Source organism: Parasteatoda tepidariorum, chromosome 2, assembly GCF_982258835.1.
Source record: "Parasteatoda tepidariorum strain Cologne lab strain chromosome 2, Ptep-v5.0, whole genome shotgun sequence".
Lineage (NCBI taxonomy): Eukaryota > Metazoa > Arthropoda > Arachnida > Araneae > Theridiidae > Parasteatoda > Parasteatoda tepidariorum.
Window position 1 is genome coordinate 86301594 of NC_141756.1, and position 23645 is coordinate 86325238.

The 23645-nt window shown below is 26.5% G+C and overlaps 1 protein-coding gene across 1 annotated transcript in view; it reads left to right on the top strand.

Moving 5' to 3' along the window:
• Window positions 1-14335, top strand: part of LOC107439874 (terminal uridylyltransferase 7) — a 57967-nt gene extending 43632 nt beyond the window's left edge. The window contains exons 22-27 of the mRNA XM_087156648.1: window positions 346-420; window positions 1395-1572; window positions 5992-6039; window positions 8113-8210; window positions 8967-9189; window positions 12889-14335. Of these exons, the coding sequence (XP_087012774.1) occupies window positions 346-420; window positions 1395-1572; window positions 5992-6039; window positions 8113-8210; window positions 8967-9189; window positions 12889-13520 (1254 nt within the window). The 3' untranslated portion in view covers window positions 13521-14335. The remainder of the gene's footprint in view (window positions 1-345; window positions 421-1394; window positions 1573-5991; window positions 6040-8112; window positions 8211-8966; window positions 9190-12888) is intronic.
• Window positions 14336-23645: the final 9310 nt, after the last annotated feature.

The window sequence follows — 23645 nt, forward strand, 5'->3', positions numbered from 1 at the left end:
AATATTCGTTGCTGTAAGTGGTACAAATTAAGAAGTGTTTCCCCAAATTTTTAGTGTATCACCAATTATAACAAAAATGTATGAAGCTAATTCTACAAATATAAAAAAAAAAATTATAAAAAATATTTTTCAATTACGTTTTTGATTGTGTATTTTCATCATGTATAATGCATTTCATGTAAATTTTATTCGTTAACAGTCATTAAAAGACAATACTTTTTTCATGCAAACTATGATATATGCTGTGTGTATGTCTCCTTTTGTATTTTAATTTTTTTTTATTATAGGTTAATTATGAAAAAAACAAAAGTTTGATAATAATTTTAAAAAATTTTGTATTTGTAGTTGCACGAAGGAGAAAAACCAGTTGAACTTATAGATGGCTGGAATACATGGTTTTTCAAGGACATCCATAGACTGGTTTGTTTTTATTATTTGCACCTCATTTCTGATAAATTTTTCTATCAATTATAAAAATAGAGCATTTTACTGAAAACAGAATATCATATTTTCTTAAAATATCAAAACTAAAATTGCATAATCTTCTTTAATTAAATAATTTCCGATTACTTGACACATACAGTACCTAGAGTTGAGTGTTTTAAGTGTCGTGTACAACAATTTCCCTTAAAAGAAAATAAGATTCAATTCTTTGAAGCTTATATATGACTTAAACTTAATTAAATGATGTTTAGTTATTTTTTTAAAATTAATTTTTCCTGTTACAGCTGACTGCTACTTGCAATTTCTTTATTTTTTCTTAAAAACTAAATAATTCATTTTCTTCATAGTAATTAAACTGCATAAATTTTGTCCTTCATTTTCAGCCCTATCAATAAATGTTTAATGACTTACCCTTAACCAAGTTAGTTTTTGTTGTGGCATTTTTTATTCTAGATTGAAGTAATTTTTATTTAATTTATTTCCTTTTTATTGAATTTTATTTAATTCTAGGTTTTTTATTATGAATAATTTAAACTAAATGTATTTTCAACACATAAAATTTGAATGATGTTAACCTTTTGTTTACAGCTCTGAGCATGATAACACCTGCTACTCTGGTCAATGTTGTACCTGCTGTAAGCAGAGGGTTAATTTTAAAAATAAAGTGGTTTGTTAAAATTATCAAATTTATTAACCAATTTTTACCAAGAATTGTAAAGTTATTTTTACAGTAAAGAAGTGGAAATATCTTTTATATAATGAATTATTAAAAGTTTTAACCATCTGTTTAATAATCAAAATATCTTCTAAAATATCCATATTTAAGAAGTAAAATCTTTTTCTGAATACCTGTTTTTTAATATAAAATGTGTTTTTAGATTTCTTTTTGAAAAGTTAGAGATTATTTTTTGTAAGGCTTTTACTAATCTATCTTTTCATTTATGTTTTAGAAAGATGTTTGGCCCGAGTATGGAAAGAATAAGGAACCAGTAGCACAGTTATGGGTTGAATTATTTAATTTTTATACTTGTGATTTTAATTGGAGGGAATATGTAATTGCAATTAAACAGAAAAATCCTTTAAGACGCTTTAAAAAACTATGGATATCAGAGGAACTTGCAATTGAAGGTGAGTGCTTTATCACTTGATTTAGATTCTACTTTAAAAAATGTAAAAATTTCCAGAGTACTGGATAAAATTTGAGGAACTAAAATAACTAATACAATCATTTAGCACTATAAGAATGGCTTAAATTTAAACAAATTTAATATTAAAAAATTGCCATATTCATTGAAAAGCTAAATATTTATATTATTTGAGAGTCAGTTTGAGTATTAGTGTTTGATTATGAAAATTAATGCACTATTTGTCATTATGAATTAATGTTTCTTTCATAGTATTGTAAATGTTTAGCTTGTAATTTGTTAATTTAGTAGTATTAATGAAATTTGATTATGAGTTTTCAATATAAAATAAAATAAATTTCTAATATAAAATATTGCACAGCTATTTTAATTTCTTAAATACAATAAATTCATTTATTTATTTTTTGCGATTGCTGCTATTTAGTTTCTTCAAAAAATGTGCTATATTAAATAGCCTAAAAAATTAATACTGTTATTTAAATTAGATAGTATTTATAAACTGTTTAAGAAATATTTTTTTTTAAAAAATGGGGGGATTCTTTCCATTTTTTTTCAATTTGGGTTGAAAGGAACTACCTATTTCTTCTGAGACATTTTTGTACATGGTTTTTTGCTTAGTAGAAAAAACTTGCCATCTTGTTACATGCACTATAAATTATAATGTTGCTAATTAACATAATGTTCTCTTTGAGAAAGAGATGAAGACTGATATTCAGTTACAAACTTATTGTATTAATCAAAGCAATACAATGATTATTATTATACAGTAAAAATTCAATTAAAATACACTTCTATAACAAACACCAACCTTCAAAGAACAATCTTATGTTTATGGTACTGAATATCTTCTATAAGTTTTACATTATGAAAACCTCTGAACAACAGCCACTCGTTGCTAGCATGATTTTTGTATCAGAGTGCATCTTAGTAAACTTTTTTTTTTAGTTTTTTATCTCTTGTCCGCAACAATTTTAATCGATCAATGATGCACATATTTTGTTTCATTGGTCTGTGAATTTAGGTCATTGTTAACAGTTTTAAAGAATTCATAAAATAGTCAGTCATAGATTTAACAGTTCAATATCATCCATTACAGATACGCTATGTATTTCAAGAGTGATCAGCAGATATCACAGGAATATTATTCTATGCTTGTTCTGTTGAAATTAAGCATTTACACTGAAGTCGATCACAGTTTTGACAGTTCAATTCTACTGCTGATAAGCTGCATCTCTCATAGGTGGTTTGCAGAAATCTCAGGTCTAATATACACTCACTCTGTGTCATCGGTCAGCTTTCAAATGAAGATTTTCCTAAAAATTTCCAAACTAGCACAACAAAATTTGTAAAATTTGTTGCACTAAAATTTGGGCGATTTTACTTTTCCATTCTTTATGCTGTAAACACTGATTAAAGTAAATCCTTTAAAAAACTTTAAAAAATAAACAATCAAAATATGAATGATAATCTCTAGCAAAAATTCCTTATATTTTTAGAATAAAAGTTTTTGAGGAAAGTAAAAAAGGAATAATTCTGTGAAAATTATATGTACTTTACAGCAGTAGAAAAACACAAATTAATGGCATCTTACCTATAAGGGATCATGGCATGGATCAGTATTTTAGTGAATTAAACTAGGATTCATAAATTAAGTGACATAGGACAGTTAACTGAAATTTGGTTAACTAATTGCTGTGAAAAACCTGTGCTGATTTCTGGACCAGTTTTACAAGAAAATGCTCCACAAATTGCAGAAAAATTAGGGGTGGAAAATTTAAAAGTGTCAAATCCTCATCATCAGGCTGGCTTGTTCAGAGGTTTTACTGTATAACATTTCCTCCAAGGATATCAAATAAAAATTAAGAAATAAAATTAATTATTAATATTATAAAAATAATTAATAAATGAAATTATGGATAAAACTATGAACCTTGTCAGAAGATAAAGTGTAATACAGTAGTATAACCTGGAAAATCTGGTCTGCTCGGGGTTTTGGAAAATTCTAGAATTTAGTTTTTCTACCAAAATTCAAAATTTTCCGAAGTTAAGGGTCCAAAATTATCTTTTAAAAAAAGTGTGCGATTCCATCATAAGCCCACATTATCTTTTGCGTTTTTAAGGCACTTATCCTACAAAATTACTCAATTTTTTTAAAATTTTGATATTTTAATACATTATAACAACCTCACTCAAAGCAACTCCCGATTTATCTTCCAAAAATCGCCAATGAGTACAGTCAAGATTTCTACCTTGTTTACAAGCCTAGTAGTATTAAAAATTAAAACTTGCTCTTAATTTTGATTTGATCCAAGTTTGATGTTATTAATGTAATTGACGTGATTGATAAGATATGTAACTAATGTTAAAACTTAATTCTGCAATGTAAGCACAATTGCAATATGTTTTTTATAATTTGTAACATTTTGTTTAATTGTATTGTTTTCGATGTAAAAAAGATAAAATATCAAGTAAAAATCTCTAAAAATACATTAAGCAGTCATATCCCACTGTATCATCATATCATACTGCATCGCTTACAATGATTTGAATTTGCTCAAAAAATCTTTCTCATCTCATTAGTTAGTCATTCTGCATAATTTCATTACCGTAAATGTCATCTCCTGTTCACGCCATTTGTACACCACCAAGCTTTGTCGTACCGAAAGTTTCATCATCCTCTTATTTATTTTATTGATTTCACAAAAGAATACATTGTTTCTTATTACTTAATGCTTCTAATTGAACTACAGTGATGGGCATACGGAGTCCAAAATCTGAAAAACGAAAACAGAAAGGCAGGAGAAAATGGAAAACAAATCCATATGTGATTTCAATCGAAGGTATGTCAGCAAAATTTCGAGTTATCCTTACATATCATCTAAGCTTAGTGACTTAAGAAACATAAATCGTGTGTATTGAAGAGAAAAAAAAATATGCAATTTTAATTTCAAAAAAATCACTTTATCATCCATTAGTGGATGCTCTGATTGAAATGTATGTAAAATCACTCATTACTCATTAAGAGACTTTTTTCTTCCTTTTTTTAAGATCAAATCATTTTATCTGATTTTTTTCTATTCAAAAAGTATATTTGTAGCATCGTTTTGTACTTGACTAGAAAACAGAAATTTATGGGTTTATAAATCTGTGTTAATTTAGGGAAAAAAGAAAAATCTTGAATTTTTGAAAAGGATATCTAATATTTTGTTAATATTTTTCATACTAGGGCAAACAGTTTTTTTTTTTTACTTTAATGTGTTTTATACAGTAATTTTTCACATTTATTTAATTGGTGTGCATAACTTGGTATTTTAGAATGGATTATTTCTAATTTAAATAAGATTTTGAGATTGATATGTTTTAAATCATCTCTTAAAAAAATACTCTAATGTAACCAAATTTTGTCACTATTCTTTAAGACAACATTTCATCAAAAGCATAATTCGTCATTTTATTTTCAAGCATTAGTATTTTACCAACAAAAATTTACGTTAATAGTAATGCTAGTCTATGGGTATTTATTTGTATCTTTGAAATTTAAAATAAAAAAATTTCTCAGAACTCAAATATTAACTTTTGGTATGAAAATTAAATCTAGGATTCTGCTTGATATTTGTTAAGAAAAAAAAAACTTTTCAAATAACCTTAAAAATGATTTGTAATGTTGCTTTAAGAAAAAATAAAGTGTTATTTCATTAACTAATTGTCAATGTTTTAAAAGTCTGAAAAGCATTTTCATTAACTTTCAGTTGATAATGTAGGCCTCTTTGTATTGACTGAAACTTATAGTTTCGATTATTAGATAAGATTAAATATACTTTGTTTAAACTGTAAATTAGTATTAATTATAAATCCTTATCAGTAAGATAATTCAGCCAAGTAAAGAAAATTTGGCTAAATACTAAGTACAGTGTGTAGTACTTTCTATAGTTACTGTTTAGCACTATTTGAAAATTTGTTTGAAATTTTAGTTAACTGAAAGTCATTGATTATGGTTGTTTACATTTCCTCCACTAGCTGAAAGCTATGTATGTTTGAAAGTTTTTTATGTTTGTTGCCTGTGAACAGTGCTATGAAATAAGGTTTAACTTATGAAGATCAAGAGAAAAGAGCTGGGTTTTTTTTCCTCCATTTTTCACAAAAATAATGATTAGAATGCCTTCTGTTACATTTTGAGGATTACTATGTTTTACCAAATCTACAGCGCGAAAAATTTGTTCTCCCTGACAGTTATTACAGTGTGAAGATGGACTGAGATAAATGGAAAAACAGTTCCTGCTTCCTTGAATTAGTTTTCCTCTCAATCAGCTTTCATGGACATAAACCGTTCTTACCCCTTGATCTTCATTTATATAAATTATCATTTACAATTTATTCTACATTATATTTCATTCTTTTCTAGATCCTTTTGATTTGCATCATAATCTGGGTGGTGGATTGAGTAAGAAAAGTAAGTTCTTTTTAGTACAAACAAGACTCCCAAATGATCCTCTTTTTCCTTTCAAAGTCAGTTTTTTCTTGTAAAATCCATTTTAGTCCTCTTTTTACTAATTTGAAAATATGTTTAAGGAAGGGTTTCTGTTACGTAAAAATTATGATGCACCCTAACTTTTTATGTCTACTTCTCCCCCCATCATTCAAGTAATTTGAAGTTATCTCAAACTATTAAATCTCTTCATACAGTTCATTTAAAATGATTTTAATCATGCCAACGATTCATTAATAACTAAAATATTGAAATTTTGAACTGCGGGGCCGTTTACAAATTAATCTGTTTACTTCAATTGAAATGTGTAGCTGCATTTGAAATAAGAAAAAATTTTAATTAAAAATATTAATATCTGATTAAAAATTATTAAACCAATTACATTCACAAAAAATATTTTTTAATTTCATTTTTATTTTATGTACTATAATAATTCTTCTAAATAGTAGTTTTTATTATGATTATATTTGCAATTTGAAAAAAAAACTGTGTTTAAAATTTTATGTTACATCGAAAACTCAACTCCTTGTAACTTTCAGAACTGTTGGGGTTTAACTGTAAGATTTATTTGCAATTCTAAAATCATGAAGTTTGCACTCTAATGCAGAGTTCCCACTAACTGTACAATTTATTAAGGCATATTGTTTTTGTGGACTTGTGATTTTAAAGTTTGAATAATCTCTTTACCTCCTTCTTTATAAACAATTTGATAATGGATGAATTTGTCAAAATGGTGAATTGAAGGACCATGCTAATTTATTGTTGACACTATGTATTTTTCTTCCCTGAGCTAATAAATCTCTCTCTTTATTATTTTTTAAAAAAAAAAATTATTATTCAAATTACTAAATTTGATCTGAGAAACATTTATTGTTCAGTTTTTCTAAAAATAAATTTCCCAGCTTCATAATCTTTATCATTATTGAGATTGTATCTAATTAACAATTCAATAATAAATGGAAATTGAACTGGGATCATTCGTTAACTTATGTAGGTAAAATTTTATTTAGGAATTCACTTTCTAATTCACAGCACGTTTATCAATGAAATGAATTCTAATAAAAAAGAGACTGAAGAAAGCTGTTAATAATAGGTTCATTATCGAGGCAACAATTCTACAGATGTGATGAAGTCGGTAAAAATAGTAATTGTTAACATATTATTGTAGATATCCTTAAAAAATAGTTTTAAAAGTTTTTTTTTAACAACTTTTCTTTTTTTCTTTATAATTATTGCACAATTTTTTGTAGCAAGTCTTAAATGTGCCAATATTAAATAGGTTTTTAGAATAACTGGACTCACTTAAATTTTTTTTAGTAAATTTTTTATTTTTTCTAAACTTTCAGGCTTATTTTGGTAAATTATTAATCAAAAGAGCAGTTTTAGAAATTAGTGTTCTTTGAAAATAAATTGTTAAGAAACTTATAATTAAATTTTGATCTTGTATTATCCTGTATCTCAATGAATTCTATTTAACTGAATTGTTTACTGTTTATATAACGAACACTTGCAAAATCACTTATTGTGGTTCAGATTTTAAACTATTTTAACTATAAATGGTCGCAGAGTATTCCGCACATTTCTTTCACAAGAAATTTTTTGAAAACAATTATCCAGAAAAGTTTTCTTTTTGCACCAAAATTTGGAATAAAAGGAAACCTAAATTTTTGCATCCTAAATAAGAAATCATTTTGCAAGAACTCTGTAACATTCTGCGTCAATAAAATAAATTTACTTGCAATTCAAAATGTTTAACTTGCTGAGACATCTTTCTTCACCAATTTGTGTTTAATTATTAAAATTTTAGTTTCACTATTAAAATATATTTAACTATTTGTTAAATTTAATTATAATGAAAAATTAGTGTGTTAATGGCAATGTATGGCCTTTGCTGAACTTGTTAATGTACAAAAAACTCCACCTAGTTTATATTTTGTACAGTTTACATTCTTACATGAATGTTATCTCTTTTAATCATCATTAAGGCCTAAAGTTTCATATTTTTATACAATTTTTCAATTTTAAATTCTATTGCAGTGAACGCATACATAATGAAGACCTTTATAAGGGGACGGGAGCGTTTTGGATCACCTTTAATACATGAAAGAATGCATACACTCTATAAACAAGAATTGGTAAATATTTTTCCATAATATCTATCTATTTATTTATATCTTTTTTTATCTATTATTTACAAATAATTTATTAATTACCTATTATATGCAAGTTTATGTAACATCTCAATTTTTTTTAAAAATTATTAATCGAAATTTGGTTCTTAAAATAAAATTTTAAGAAATGCTAGGATTTGCCTTTTACAGGTCTATAATACACTCTAAATTCTTTAAAATTTTGTTTTTATTCCTTTAAAAACTTAAAACAAAACCAAAGACATGGCATGTACACAAGGCATACAGTTTTTGCTGTGACTATTATTATTATTATTATTACATAATTATCATTTTGCTACCATTTAAATTAGGTTTTAATTAATAAGTTATAATATTAAACAAAAAGTTTTTTCCAATTTTAAAATTAGCCATGATTTTAGTGTCTGAAAAACATATCTCTAAGTTCTTTTGTTTATTATTTTAGTAGTATTATATTTCTTTCAATATCTTTGTACTGTGGTGATTTTTTGGAATGATCTTGTGTGAATAACATTTGATACAACTTCATTTTTTAAGATTTATTATTGAACTTTTAAAATGTAACTACAATTTTAATTTGCAGTATTTATTCCAATCATTGCTTGAGAGGGAAAAATTATTTTTTCAAAACAATTTCTTTATTCTTCATGAATTTGTTTTTAATTTTCAAAATGTTGAAGTGTTGTTAATTTTGAATTTGCTTCTATATCCGTATAATATGTACCTTTATGTTCTTTACAGACTTACTTTTACAATCGAAACTTTTTAAATTCTGGACGAGAACCACCTCACGATCGAGGTTGTGGAAATTGTGGTAAAATTGGACATAAGAGAAAGGATTGTCCCCAAGAAAAAACTTGCTCTTACTGTAGGAGACCTGGTCATCTTGTGAAAAACTGTCCTAGGAAACAAGGACAGCCGAAAGACCAAAGAAATATGAAAAAGGGAAATCGCTATAATTTTGGTATGAATTTAAAATTTTAAGAAATATTCTAGATTGAAATCTGCTTTTTATCTAAAAAATTTATGTTTGTTAAAATACTTTTAATTTGACTTTCTGTTATAATGTGACACCCCTTTGTCAGAATTTTTTTGGGCTTTCTGCGACATACCTCTATAATACAAATATCTTTCTGCAAGATATTTAAAAATAACAAAGATATTTCTTACCAATTTAAAGTATTAGAAGCGTTAATTTCAACAACAAAAAAATTAAATAAATAAATTGGATCAAATAAATTTATTTTTTCAATTGAATATGTGATTTTTTTAATTTACTAAATGCATGCTTTAATTTCAAGATTCAGTTGTTGTAATAAATAATATTGGATTTTAAAAGCTATGAGGAAATCAGTGCTGCATGAAAAAATAGAACAAAAATTTCGATAGAGGAGAAAACCAAATTTTTTACTTCATTATTTTATTTATTTTTCATTATTCTCAAATGAGAATAGAAAAATCTCGAGCATTTTTTCCCATACTCCAATGTGTGAGAGGCATCTTTTGAATACAATTCTGAAAAGATAAAAATCTTTCGAAAATTTCTGCAGAAAAGAAAGGCAAAATGTTTTATTTCCAAAAGGAAAAATCTTTCTGCAAGAACTCTGTAACATTCTGCCGCAATGTCGCTGTGTCTCCACAATTCTGCCACGGGGTGTGACGCTTAAATATTTCTGTTTAAAATAGTATGACTTTGTAGCTTTTTGGAATAATTGCGGATTATAAATGTCTATATAGTCAATCAAACTTACTATTTTAAAAGTGCAAACTAACTGCCAGTTACAATTATACTTCGCTAATGTCTTGTAACTCATCTATGCTTGAAGAAACTCTTGTCACTATAGCATTCATGCCCTCATTTTGCTATTATCTACAGCCTTTTTTGTGTGTAAAAATAAATTACTTTTGGGTGATCTTAATTAGTTATCTAAGTAGCCTTGAACTTATATGTATGAAGTTGGATATTGATTTAATTTTTTGAATTGCTTAGTGACTGCAATTTTCATTAATATTTCATTATTTAACCACAAATCTAAAATATATGAGTTTCAAAATTGATATTGCCAATGAAAAAATCAACAATATCAGTTATAATGCAAAACAAATAAATTAACTTTTTAATCACTCTGAAGACAATACATTTTAGTCACTACTTACTCTCAAACTATTATCACATTTCACATTAAATAAAAGCTTGACTTACGGGAATTTTGCCAGCAATTTTGACAATAATTGCTTTTGAGAAGAGCAATTCCAGTAATGATGAGATGCGGTTTGGCAAGTAAGGGAAAAGGCCTCTAGTATTTTTTTTTTATAATTTATTCTATATCTATTCAAATAATATTCCTACATAGATTAATTTAATCCATTTTCACTTAATATGTCCTATTTTTAATCGGTCATTTACATGTTTCTACGTTTAATTTAAATAAAACCTCAACCATTTTCTATCGCTTGTTTATTTTTAATTCTTTCAGCCGATAAATTCTGACAAATATTCATCACTCGTTGTAATCCAAACATTAAATTTTTGGCCTTCAAATGAAAAATTTAATTCACTAAGCCCGAACCACAGTCATTAATTACATACCGATTCTCAAGATCTCTCATAACTGGTTTTACTCATTTTTTAAATTTCACTGATATTTTTCATTGTATTTGCATCTTGAAATGATCCAATGAATGAAACAAAAAAGCAACATCCTTACTTTTTTCAAACCAATTTTTACTTAATTGAAATTTGCTATTTTGTAAATGTTTTTAATTACTTCAAAGCATTTGTTATACTGTATAAATCTAAGTCAAAATGGAAAAGCAGCTAAAACCAAATTTGTCTTATGTAAACAATTTAATAAAAAGTTAGACATTAAAAACAAGCAAAATGAAAAGTTTTATTTGTTGCCCATAAGCTGCAAGCATGTAGAACTCAAGTTAAAAATATAGAAGAAACATAGAAAATAATAAAGATAAATAAAAAGAGATGAAAAATTATTAAACTAAAACAGTTTTTAAAAATATATATATTTAAAAGCCTGAAAACAAAAAATGCAGAGATAGAATTGTGTAATCGATATAATCATTTAAAGATATAAGCTGATGAAAAGATTATATCTTTTCATTTTTTTGTTTGTTTTCTAACTTTTTAATAATTTTTCTTCTTCTCTTTTCATTCATTTTTATTATATTCCATGTTTTCTCTATATTTTTAACTTATATCATAACAGATACACACTCACATATATATATATATATATATAAAACACACACAATATTGTGTTAAATATTGCTATAGTTCTCTGCCGAACTTTAAGAGGTATTTGTGTTTCTTTTGGTATGCCTTTTTATTGTAAAACACCCATTTTTATCTGTAATTATTTAATAATAAATGTGTTTTAATATTTGAGCCAAATGTATTTTTAAAAATGCATGTTAATTTATAATTTGTATGATAAACAAATTAAGGAGGCATAACAGCTCTGAATAATATTAATTTTATGTTTATTTATGATAGTTTGGCAATTCTTTATTATTATTTTTCCAATTTTCAGGATAAATTTTGTTTTAAATTTTTGATATAAAACTATTTTAAAAAAAAAAGTTCAAGAGTTTTGTTTTGAATGTAGGTACAGTAAAACACCATTCTTATACATCTTTCATGTGATCAGTTTAAATTGATGTATATATTAAAAAACATAAAATAAAATTAAACAAGCTTGTGGAAATTCATATAATAAAAAATAATTTTGATAACATTATAGTATTGTTAATATTTGACATTTTATATTATTTTTTAAGAAAAAATAAAGGTAATATATAGTAATTAAAATTGAAAGTAAAAAATTGTTTTCAAAAGTGAAAAAAAAGCAACTTACATTTAATTTAAATCCTAAACTCTCAAAGATATATGTTACTGTGGATTACTAAAATCAAGAGAATGTCAACTTTCACCAGTGAATGTCAACAATCATATAGTCGCTTTGGTGAATGTTTGAAATATTTGTTTGTCTGATTTGATACTAATTTATTTGCTAATATTATTATATTTATTCATTATTTTAATATCTGCTAAGGATAGATTAGGGAAAACACCAGTGTTCAAAGCGGCGGCGCTTGACCTTAAAAAAAACATTGATGTTAGGCATACCGGGCAAATGTATACTAGGTAGTTGCACTGAACCTTTTAAAAACATCAGTGTAGGTTATACCAGGCAGTGACGCTTGGCTAGACCTAGTATATATTTCCGACGTTTGCGAAGTGACTGTGATTGTCAACATTCATTGGTGGAAGTCAACAACCACTAATTAGGTCTTAAAGTCTACCAGTATAGAAAGTAATGTAACATATACATTACTTTCTATACTGGTAGACTTTAAGAAAAAAAATCTCCATCTGTGTGAGTGGAGGGGATCTTTTTTTAGAACTTACTTAGTTTCTTGAATCAATATTTGTGTACTTATAACAAAAATGAAGTATAACCAAAAAGTTTTTAACTATATAACTTAACTATATTAACATTGCATAGATTGAGAAAGAATTAGAACTCTAATGAAAATTAAGTACATGTGAGAAGCATATGAATAGTGCTCTGCTGTATATCATAATGATATTTGATTGTTTCTTTTAATAATTTATATTACACATTATTTGCATTGATATTTGTAGACTCTCCAAACAATGAAAGAAAAGGATCTGTGGAAAAAGTTCAAAATCAGCGTATGCCTCAACATCATCCATTAATGAACAATGATGTATTGATGAGAACTTTCCCTGGCATGAATTCCCCATTCGATTCTCAAAAATTATTACAAATGGGTGTTCCCATGCATCGTATGCCTCCCCCAGGTTTTCCTGGTAGGACTCCCGCAAATCCTCCTCCTGGCTTCAAAAACAATGCTCAGCTACTTCAAAAACCTGCAGGTTATGCATCACCATTTCCACCCGTACCACCTTTTCCTAGACAAGGGAACAAAAAGGAAGTACTTTCTCAAAGCCCACCTAAACTCTACAGTGGATCACCGCCCAAAAACTTCCAGCAAAATAAATATCATAAAGTGCAGGAACCATCGGGGTGGCCCGTGAATCCTCGGAATGTTCCGTTTCAAGTCGAAAGACACCCTAATCCCCAACGCATGCAAGGAAATGGCCGAGGTCATTGGCTGAATAATAGACCTTTACTTCCCCATCCTGTTCAGCACAAATCTAATCAACATCAGACTATGGATCATAGACGCAATAGGACCAATTCTGATCATCAGCCATATAATTCAAACTCTGACAAATGGTCCTCCCGTTGATGCAATTAATTTCTTTTATTAATTAGTTGTTGTATTTGTAATATAGATTCAACATCATTGCATAAATGACGTTAGTTTCTTTTACTTAATTGACGAAATATTTTTGTTAAGGGCAATTATTATTATACTATTTCTTTTATTCCTGTTGGGGTGTCATACAGACGATTTTATTGTTGATTTTTTTTTCTCTCGAGCATTAAAAATGTATATTATGCTTAAGCAGGCATATATGTTGTAATGTTTATTTCCAGACTACTAAGTAATTCATTGATTATTTTCAAACTAGTTTTATTTGTATAATTTTTTTTCTCACTATTTTAATTAAATTGAAACTTTTTTATTTATAATAAGACTACAGTTAAGTCTTCAAATGAAGTACGTATTGTTTTTGCATTCTCAAATTATATGAAGCATCAAAAATTGAGAAATTAATAAAATCGGATAAGAAATATGTTTTACATTTGTGCTATTTATTCAAAATCGTTCTAAGATTTCCTTTCAAAATGTAGCTTTGATTTAGCTTATGTTAGTATTTTGTCCGGCATATGTCTTTTAATTTGGGTTTAAGAGCTTTGTATATGGTTTCAACCATAAGAAAAAAAAGGTTATAAAGTGTTTAAGAAGATGTATATATATTTGTAATTTAGTTGAAAAATGTTGTATTTCTTTCTTTAAGAATATGTAGAATGAATAGAAGTCAATTAAATTCTGAAATCTTTTGTTATTATTTCAAGTATTGATATATTTTAGAATAGTTTGAAAGATTTTGTTTTAAACTGTGGGCTTAGGGTATTTTCTTTAAAAAAAAAATGTTTGGTAAAGATCCATATGAATTAATCAAAGATTTTTAAAGTCTTGCACTCGCAGCTACTTTTAATTTTTTATTCTCTCTCTTAGTAGAAAATAATTTTCCTGAAGAACATGATATTTCTTGCTTTTTTTCTTGAATTGAACCAGGTTTTTATCTATTCAGGAAAAACAAAATTATAAGACTGTCTAAATATGTAATTTTTCTCATTTTTTAACATTTTAAAAATGCTTTACTAATATTAGCATTTTGTATTAACGTCATCTGTTTGCTTTTTTCATTCATCTTAATAATAAATAAAACTTATCTAACAATTATGCATTATAACTGAAAACTATTAATTTTTTTTATCTGTTTCTTTCACTGAATGAAAATAAACAGTGCTACTGATTTATATTGTTTATTTTCTCCATTCATATAAAATGCTTGTCAATTTTAATGCGCAGTTATATTTAAAAAACATTAGTGTAAAAATTTACGGATTAAATTCATAATAATTATTCAGTGTTTTGATAATGTTTATTCCATTTTCCATCAGAAAACTTTTGTATATTAAATTTTTTACACATAACTGTATTTAAATGCAGCCATTTAAATCTTACCTCTCAATTTAAAAACAATTTGAATGCAATTCATTGTAATTGTCAAATTTACTCTTAACAAATCAGGTTGATTATTTTGTTTTCTACTGAAAATTATGTAAAATATTATGAATAATTTTATCTTTTTATTTACAATGAAGTATCAGTATATTCTGTACAATTCAGTATAAAAATGTAAATGAGACAAAAGATAATTGTTTCTTTGAACCCTGTGTCATATCAATACAAATAGTGTTATTGATTCTAATGTTTATACATGTTTTTTGTAATTCTTTTAATCTTTGCTAATTGTAAAAAGGCAAAATATTATGATTTTAAACTTGATTCAAAATAATTCAAATTTGTAGCTATAATTTTGTTAAAAGGTAGAAATTGTTTATCTATCCAAAGTCATTTTATTATTTTTCCATTCCAGCCTGGGACATTATCTAAATGATAATTTATTTCTTTACAATGCAGCAGTTATTAACTTTTTCCCCATATCAGTTTATTTAAAGACTGAAATGCTTTTGTAATAATTGAGCAAATATTATTTAGAAATGTAATAAGCAAATTTTTTCCTCGTCTTAAACAAGAACTAAAATCTTATAATGGACAAGTTTGTTGCAATATAAAGTTATTAGACTCAAGGTAAATGGGGAAATAAAAATGAAATGTTAACTAAAGTAAAAACATCAAAAACAAAATTTTTTTATTTATTTATTTTTTTGTCAACATCCAAACTTTTTCCATTATTCAGTGATGTAATTTTAGCATTGTATCTTACATATTTGATACACAATTTGGGGGGAGAAAGGTAATTTCACTTAACGTACAAATACTTATACAGATAATACGAAATAATATTTTTTATTTAAAAATAAAATAAGATTTAAGTTATTTTTTACTCCATATAATGCGCTCATTCTCTTTAAAAGCAATTAGTTAAGCAATATAATTTTTATAAACTTTCAGAATTTTTTAATCTATTTTATAAATTTTGCTCAGGGAAAAAAAACACTTTTTTTTATTCAAAAAGTTCCTAATTTAAAAAATATTTTATTTTTACAAGATGTTGCTTCATATCTTGTAAAATTACGAAACAATTTTTAAAATAAAATTATTTACTACTATTATTTTTACATGATTATGTAACTTTGCATACTAATAATGTTTTAAATATTCTACAAAAAGTATGCATCTTTTACTTTATAAAAATATCTAATAGTCATAAAATATTTATTACAACCTAGTAACAGTTAAAGAATATTTCTTATTGTTAAATATAAACTTTGATGTAAAAACTAAATATTATAGAGATAATTGGTCCTTAAATATGCTAATTTCATTGTAATTTTCTCATTTCAGAATTTTATCTATTAAGCTTATAAAATAATCATTTTTTAAAAATATTAAGTTCGTTGTTTTTAACTGAAATTTTTGAAACTTTTGAGGTGCAATATTTAATTATTTTTTTTTAAAAAATAAAAAATATTTTAATGTTTAAAATATGAATTTATTTTGTAACTTCAGTTCATTTTTATGTGAAGGTATTCATGTGTGCTTTATGCTAAGAAAAATAATGCAATTCACTATGAAAGGAATAACAATTTTATATATTTTACACTTATTTCTTGACTTTATATTTCAACTAATCACTTTGATAGTGTTATAAATGCTCTTCATCACAATGTAAGGTGTCTACTGACTGCTAGCATTTGCTAATTAATTTATTTGTATTTTAATTGGATTTTTATGAATTTTAATTGAACATTCTTGTTATATGCTCAATGCAAACAAGCTACTAATAGCTGTTTTTATGTGATGAGAATTTAAAATCATAAATTAAATAAAATTTATTTAAATTTGTTGTTAGTGATTTACTTTAAGAGTTCTATTTAAAGATAACTTTATTGTTTTGTATTATTATTATACCTTTCATTAAGACTCAATAATGAAATTAGAATATTTAATCTTGTGAGATTATGAAAAAGAAAACTAGCAGAAAATTAATCATGCATGGTGCATGAACAATAATTTTGGATAGAGTAATTTGCAATGAAGAAAAAAATAGAGCAGGTAATGGAAGACTACAGTAGTTCCAGATGAAGATATATTTAAAGAAAGGAGCTGGTGACAAAAAATGCAGTGTCTTTTTCTTTTAGTTATTCAAAAGTTCTTATACATAATCCTTTCAATCAATAAATAGTTCTTTTAAATATAATTCTTATGAATAATTTATAATTCTTTTAAATATGTAATTTTTTTTTTTTTTTTTTTACATTTTTAGATCCTAAAAATTCTTAAAATGTTATCTCTGTTCAGCCTCTTGAGAGAAATTTTATATATATACACATTTATTTAAACTTTTTTTTTTTTTGTTATCTCTTATTATTTATCATCTCTATTATTATTTGCACTAGGCTATAAATATTTAAAAGAATTATAAATAATTTATAATTCTTTTAAATATGTAATTCTTTTTTTACATTTTTAGATCCTAAAAATTCTTAAAATGTTATCTCTGTTCAGCCTCTTGAAAGAGATTTTATATATATGCACATTTATTTAAACTTTTTTTTTGTCATCTCTTATTATTTATCATCTCTATTATTATTTGCACTAGGCTATAAATGAAAAAAATAATAATTATTAAACCTTAATTGTTTTGTGAACAAATTTACCAGCGTTTTTTTTTTTAATTTAATCAAATTTCCTTAAATAGGAAAGAAGAAAAAAAATTTCTTCGAATTTTTGTTAGACATGAAGAAATTTATCATAGTGTAAATTTATTTTTACTTTAGGTAAACAATTAAGCAAGTCCCTTTTAAATTTTTTTTTTTAGAATGATGATTACGAAATAATTACCAGCAAAGCTGGAAATCGGTGTAAAATTTTTGTTGAGATTCCATCCCATTGTAACAAGTTGTCATCTTGAGTTTACCAAGAAGTATCAAAGGTGGAAGAAGAAAAAAAGTTAAATCCTAGAATAGACGTGTGAAATAAAACGAATCAATTGCTTCTTTTTTTTAATTAATTTTTTTAAGCCGAATTGTGTGAGACCAAACCTATAACCTACAGGTAGAAATAGATTACACTAATAGAAATCAGTCACAAATCTGAATAAACATAATTTTTTTTCTCGGATGAATTTGGAATCCGGATCCCCAAAATACAAGGATTGCCGCAATCGCGTAAATATGGTCCCAATAGTTTGATCAGCAGGACTGATTGTGCTGCGGAAAAAATCCGGAATTTTCGCTAGCAGTGATCCGGAAATCGAAGGTTCAGACATTTCAAAAAATCATTGATCACAGAAGTTTCCGGAAATCAAATTTTCAAAGGTGGAACTTAAAAACACTGTTTTATTTGTTTGTAAGGGAGAGCCAGAGAGATATTTTATGAGCTTATATTCATGATTAATATTCATTTTTTATCAGTAAATAGTTGTTATAATCATAAACTCAAGAGAGAAAGACATATTTGTAAATTTTAATTACTTCTCCAGGTCATCATAGTTATGTGTAAAATTTTAAATGCATTTTAAGTAAACTAAGAAATATTGAGTAAAGGATAAAAACCTTGTTTAAATTTTATTTCAATTTAAAAAAAAAAAATAATGAATTTAAAGGAAATTTTCCGGAATTTTGACTTGGGCTCACAATCACCCCTGGATCAGGAGAGCGGTTAATAAGTCTGGACTCCTTAATGATAATTTTACGTACTTCGACAATATTTGGAGGGAATCAAAAAATTTTGCTCACAATTATAAAATTCGTTTCTCTCCAAAGATAATGCAAAAAAATATTCTACATTATTTTTATTTATTTTATTTAATAATAGACGAAAAATTTGGAATTTATGGTATTCAATTTTTTATTTTAAAGAATGAATTTTGTGAGTCGAAGTACAAAACTGGAATGGAATCGGTTGAATAGTTCCTGAGAAATAAAAATTTAAATATACGACTTCTTTTAGTTTTGCAAATCCATTTACCAGTTTCTTAATAATCAAACTGGAATGACTGTTTAGGCACTGCATATTTTAATTTTGTTATTTTTTATTTTAATATGCTTTTATTCTTTAGATTTGATGGCTTAGCATTTTATAGAAATATAATACACAACGGTCGGTTACAAACAGAACATAAATATTTTCTTACGAACAACACATTAATTGTTCTAAAGCTGTTGCTAATTTAAATATCATTGTAGATTAATTTCCTAATAAACAAAAGAGCATGTAAATACTGGCAACCGATGACATTTGTTTTAACGAAAATTAATAAATTTTTTGGTGGTTGTTTATATATATACTAGGGGGCAAAGCCCCCTGTTCGCTACCGCTCACCAACCCCAATGATTGCTTCGCAATAATTGCTTTTTCTTGGCAGAAAACAGTTTTCCCACTAAAGTTAAAAATATTCACTTAACATGTATGTACTAAAAGGAATTCTGTTTACTTACGCTTTTGCGCCTCTACTTCCCACGTAAAAATATTACTATCTATTAGTATTATAAACATTTAGATCTCTTGGTGAACAGAAGTGATTTTTTTAATCATCAATTTTTTAAATAACATTTATATTCTTAATACATTATATTGTTCAAACAAATTTGATGAGTTCTCAACCATAATTTAAAATTTTCGCTAATAATAGCAGTACTGAAAAATAACTTTAAGTTAGGGATACAAAAATATTTAAAGGAAAACAATACCTTTACGACTTTTGTTAATTTTATGCTGATGACAGCCTAAACAATAAGGAAATGAATGGGGGAAAACTGGATCCTACCACGTGATTTTCTGGCCAATAAAAATGAGCCGACAACAATGGAAAACTGCGACACCATCATTAGAATTTTATATATAGTAAGATATGAACGTTTTATTTTAATGTCATTCAACAAAAACTGATTTGGAAACATTTTCAGTAATAGTTGATTTACGTTTAACATTCAAAGTATGCATGAATAAAATCGGCCATAGGTAATCTTAAACTAATTTTTTACTAAAAATCATGTTTCTTTCTCATTAACTGAATAATAATTCGTACAATTAAGGACAGCAAAACCGTTTTATTAATTTTTTGTTCCTTATTGGTAATGAGATAAATGTCTTACCGTGTATCAAAAAGTTTAAGAAATTACACTCAAATCGATCTCATTGCGCATAACTTATGTTTATAGTTAAAAATTAAGCCTTGGTGGTTAAAACATTTCTCATTTATTCCGTCATTTTTTTTTTTTTAATGTTCTACGTTTAACAGTTACATTAGTAAATGCTATTGATAATTTAATTAATTATAATATCAGCGGAATTATATAAGTTTTATATTAATTATTCTACATCAGAACAGTCAACCAAAATTTCTTTTAGAAACTTTTCTTAAATTTATTTTTTTTTTAAATAAAGATTTTTTAATTATATTGACGCATAATAAATTTCCTTAGAACTGTGTTTTGTAAAATAATTATTCGATAGAAAATAATACGATTTTTATATTGTTTTGCGGAAATGTTTTCATACCCAGCCGTTTATCTAAAAATGTTTGTGAGAAATGAGAATTTTTTTTTTTTTTTTTTTTTTTTTTACTGTCAGCTTTTCTACCTCGATGTATTTTTTTTTTTTTTTTTTTTTTTTTGTAATGTGTAAAACAGATCTTATTTTATTTAAACTTTACAAAATGTGATCAATATATTTTGAGTTTTTTTTTTTTTTTTTCCTTTTTTTCAGTCTCTCAAGGGGGCTCTTGCACAAACCAGAAATTGCTCGCTAATTCTCTTAAATTTCTTATGCAATTCTTTTCTGATCACTCCGCAATATATTGCTGGAACCGAATAACAACCGATAAACCGAAACTACATTACTAAATAATGGCTATGCAGAGCCATAAATGGTTATTGGCTATCAATTTAGTGAGAAACGTGTTAAGTTGACCATAAATGTAATCTACCGCAAGCGATTAACTTATTCAGGTTTCGCTACAAAAATGAAATAAAACGGCATTATAAATAAAGTGTGACAACGTGTGTAAAAATAAAATGGAAAGTGTGATAAAAATAAAATGGGAGAAACAAGCTAGGTACTTTAATTACGTAGCACTAGAATTGCACAGCGGTCTATGGGCAATTGTCTGAGTAACATCCCTGAAGACATGCTATCACAGCTTTTATCTTCTTCAGAGGGGAGCTCATCTTTGAGGCTATTTCCTCATTTTAGACGTAGATCTGAAGGGGAAGAAAATTTTCTCCAGATCTCTGTACCCATGGAGATGTTCAGAGTTCGACCACAGGACTTTCGATTCCACAGATTTTACGAGCATATCGCATATACTGGGTCTTAGCGGAGGCGAGGATCGGCCCCTAAAGACTGGAGTCTGATTCTCTAACCACTAAGCTACCATGGCCCTCGGGAGAAACAAACAAAATAAAACGATCAAAGATCAACTTTTTTTTGCAGTTAAATCACCCGTATTTTTCGGAAGAGGAAAAAAGCTTTAATCGGATTGAACTCGCCATTAGCCGTGAAGAATCATGTCATTATAATTACAAAAGCGTTGAATTTAAAAGAGTTCATTTTATCAACTATTCTGAATATAGAGGGTGTTCAGTAATAACTGCTCTTTATATATAATTTTAGAATCCTTGTCTGAAACAAATTAAAAGTTTGCTCACCAGATGTCGCCAACTGAAATTTCAGCGGGGAAAGACATAAACACAATTGAAACTAGTGAATACCTGCCGAGTAAGGTGACACTTAACCTGAGGAAACAGTGAGAGGCAATTAATAAAAACACCTCCCCTACGAATTACATCAGGCAACGAAACTGGTTTCGACATTTTTCTTCTTGCCTTCCTTTCTAACAATTTCATTGATTTTATATCTGATTTTGTTCTCTTCCTCACTTCAATATTAAATTGCGACTCCTAATGCGCGTACTTTTAATACTTAATTTTTGACGAGGGATTAGGTGTTTCGTCAAAATATAAAATCCTAGAGTGTTGATTGCGAGGCATTCTGTTTAAGCTGTAAAAAACATTACAGTATAAACTATAGTCTTGTAAATTGGGAACACTTAAACTATTCTTGTACCGATAGATTTTAGTTTCTGATTTAGAAATGTAGACTACAATACTTAAAAAAAGAATTATAATAATAAAATAACAATTAAATAATAATGATCAAAAATTTTTTATTATTAGTAGAAGAATTTATGTTTTTCAAGTTTTCTTGAGATTTTAAAGTTTGTAATGCAGTTTTTGGGTGTATAAAAACAGGTAAAATAATATAAAAATAAATAATTCTTTTGATTATGAAACAAGCTGTAAATTTATTTAATTAATACTTTAAGAGCATCCTAGCGATGCTGTTTCCATTTAAATTATAAATGTATTTTTCTATCACTGTACGAAACCGTGATAGGTTTAATTAATTCATATATAAAAGGTGTTTTTAATATATTTAAATAGATGCATTTTACTCATCTGTCTCATAAGCTCGAAGAAAAAAAAGCATATTCATTCCTTTTCTCCTTTAATAAAATTGCGCGGATATTTAATTAAATTACTTTTCAGCAGCAGCTGGTACTAAAGTGTCAGTTATAATTAATAGTATGGAATTCACAGTACTACTTCATATTTCAATATGAATAATGAAATCTGACATTTAATTTCTGTTTCGTAATGTTCGACTAAATTTTAAAATTCACAATTTTGTGTAAATTTATTCAAATATTTTTTACTTCCATTAGTGGCATGATTATCAGATTAAGATTAATATCTTTTTGCAGATGGATTTTTTTTTGTGAACAACGTTGACCACAGTTATTAGAAGTTAAACTAAATATCAAATTGATTCTAATAATATTAATTTAACTCTACAGATATTCTCACTTTTGTACCAGAGAAAGATTTCTTGCTTTAAGCAATTTAAAGGGAAAAAATGGAGCATATCTTATCTTCAGAACAAAATAAGACAAATTCTGTATTTATAAAAGAATAAAAAAATACACATTGGCTAAACTTTTTCCAGCTAAATTGTATAATTAAAATAAGTATCATTTATAATTTTAAAATAACGAAATATCTAGTTTCTTATGGACGTAGTGCAAGTAGGAGCCTTAAGTGCAAGGGGATACCTGCAAGTGACGTAGTTAGGGTAGAAGATTGGTCAATCCAGATTGGTTGTTGAAACGTGGCATTTGTTTACGTTAGCAACTGTTCTTTCCATTCTATTTCGAGTAAGCCAAGTCAATGGCGTGACGTCATAGATCACATCTGTGGTTCACACCTATACTATCAATTCTAATTCAGGGGCTCTATTATCTTCTTCTTCTCGGTTGAATTTTATTAAATCAACAAATTGTTGTAAGACCACACGATTCATTTCTAAATATCATGAATACATTCCTTCAAATTCGCATTCTATATCCAATTTTTTAGTTCGAAAGTAGGCTTAAGTAGAAAACAACAATGAACAGCGTGTTTGTTGCTTTGTTTTCATAACGTTAACAAAGCCAGCATAACGTAAAGATACGTGGCATATAAAATTAACGCGAACTGGCGCATTTGCTTCAAATCTTGCGTACAACAGCGTACGGAAAGTGAAAATAAGAGTTCGAAATATCTCTAATAACGTACCGAAATTCACCTTAAAAATATTTTTGATGCATTTATTATACAACTTCAGTAAAAACTCTCAAAATCTTAAAAATACACAATTTTTATAACAAAT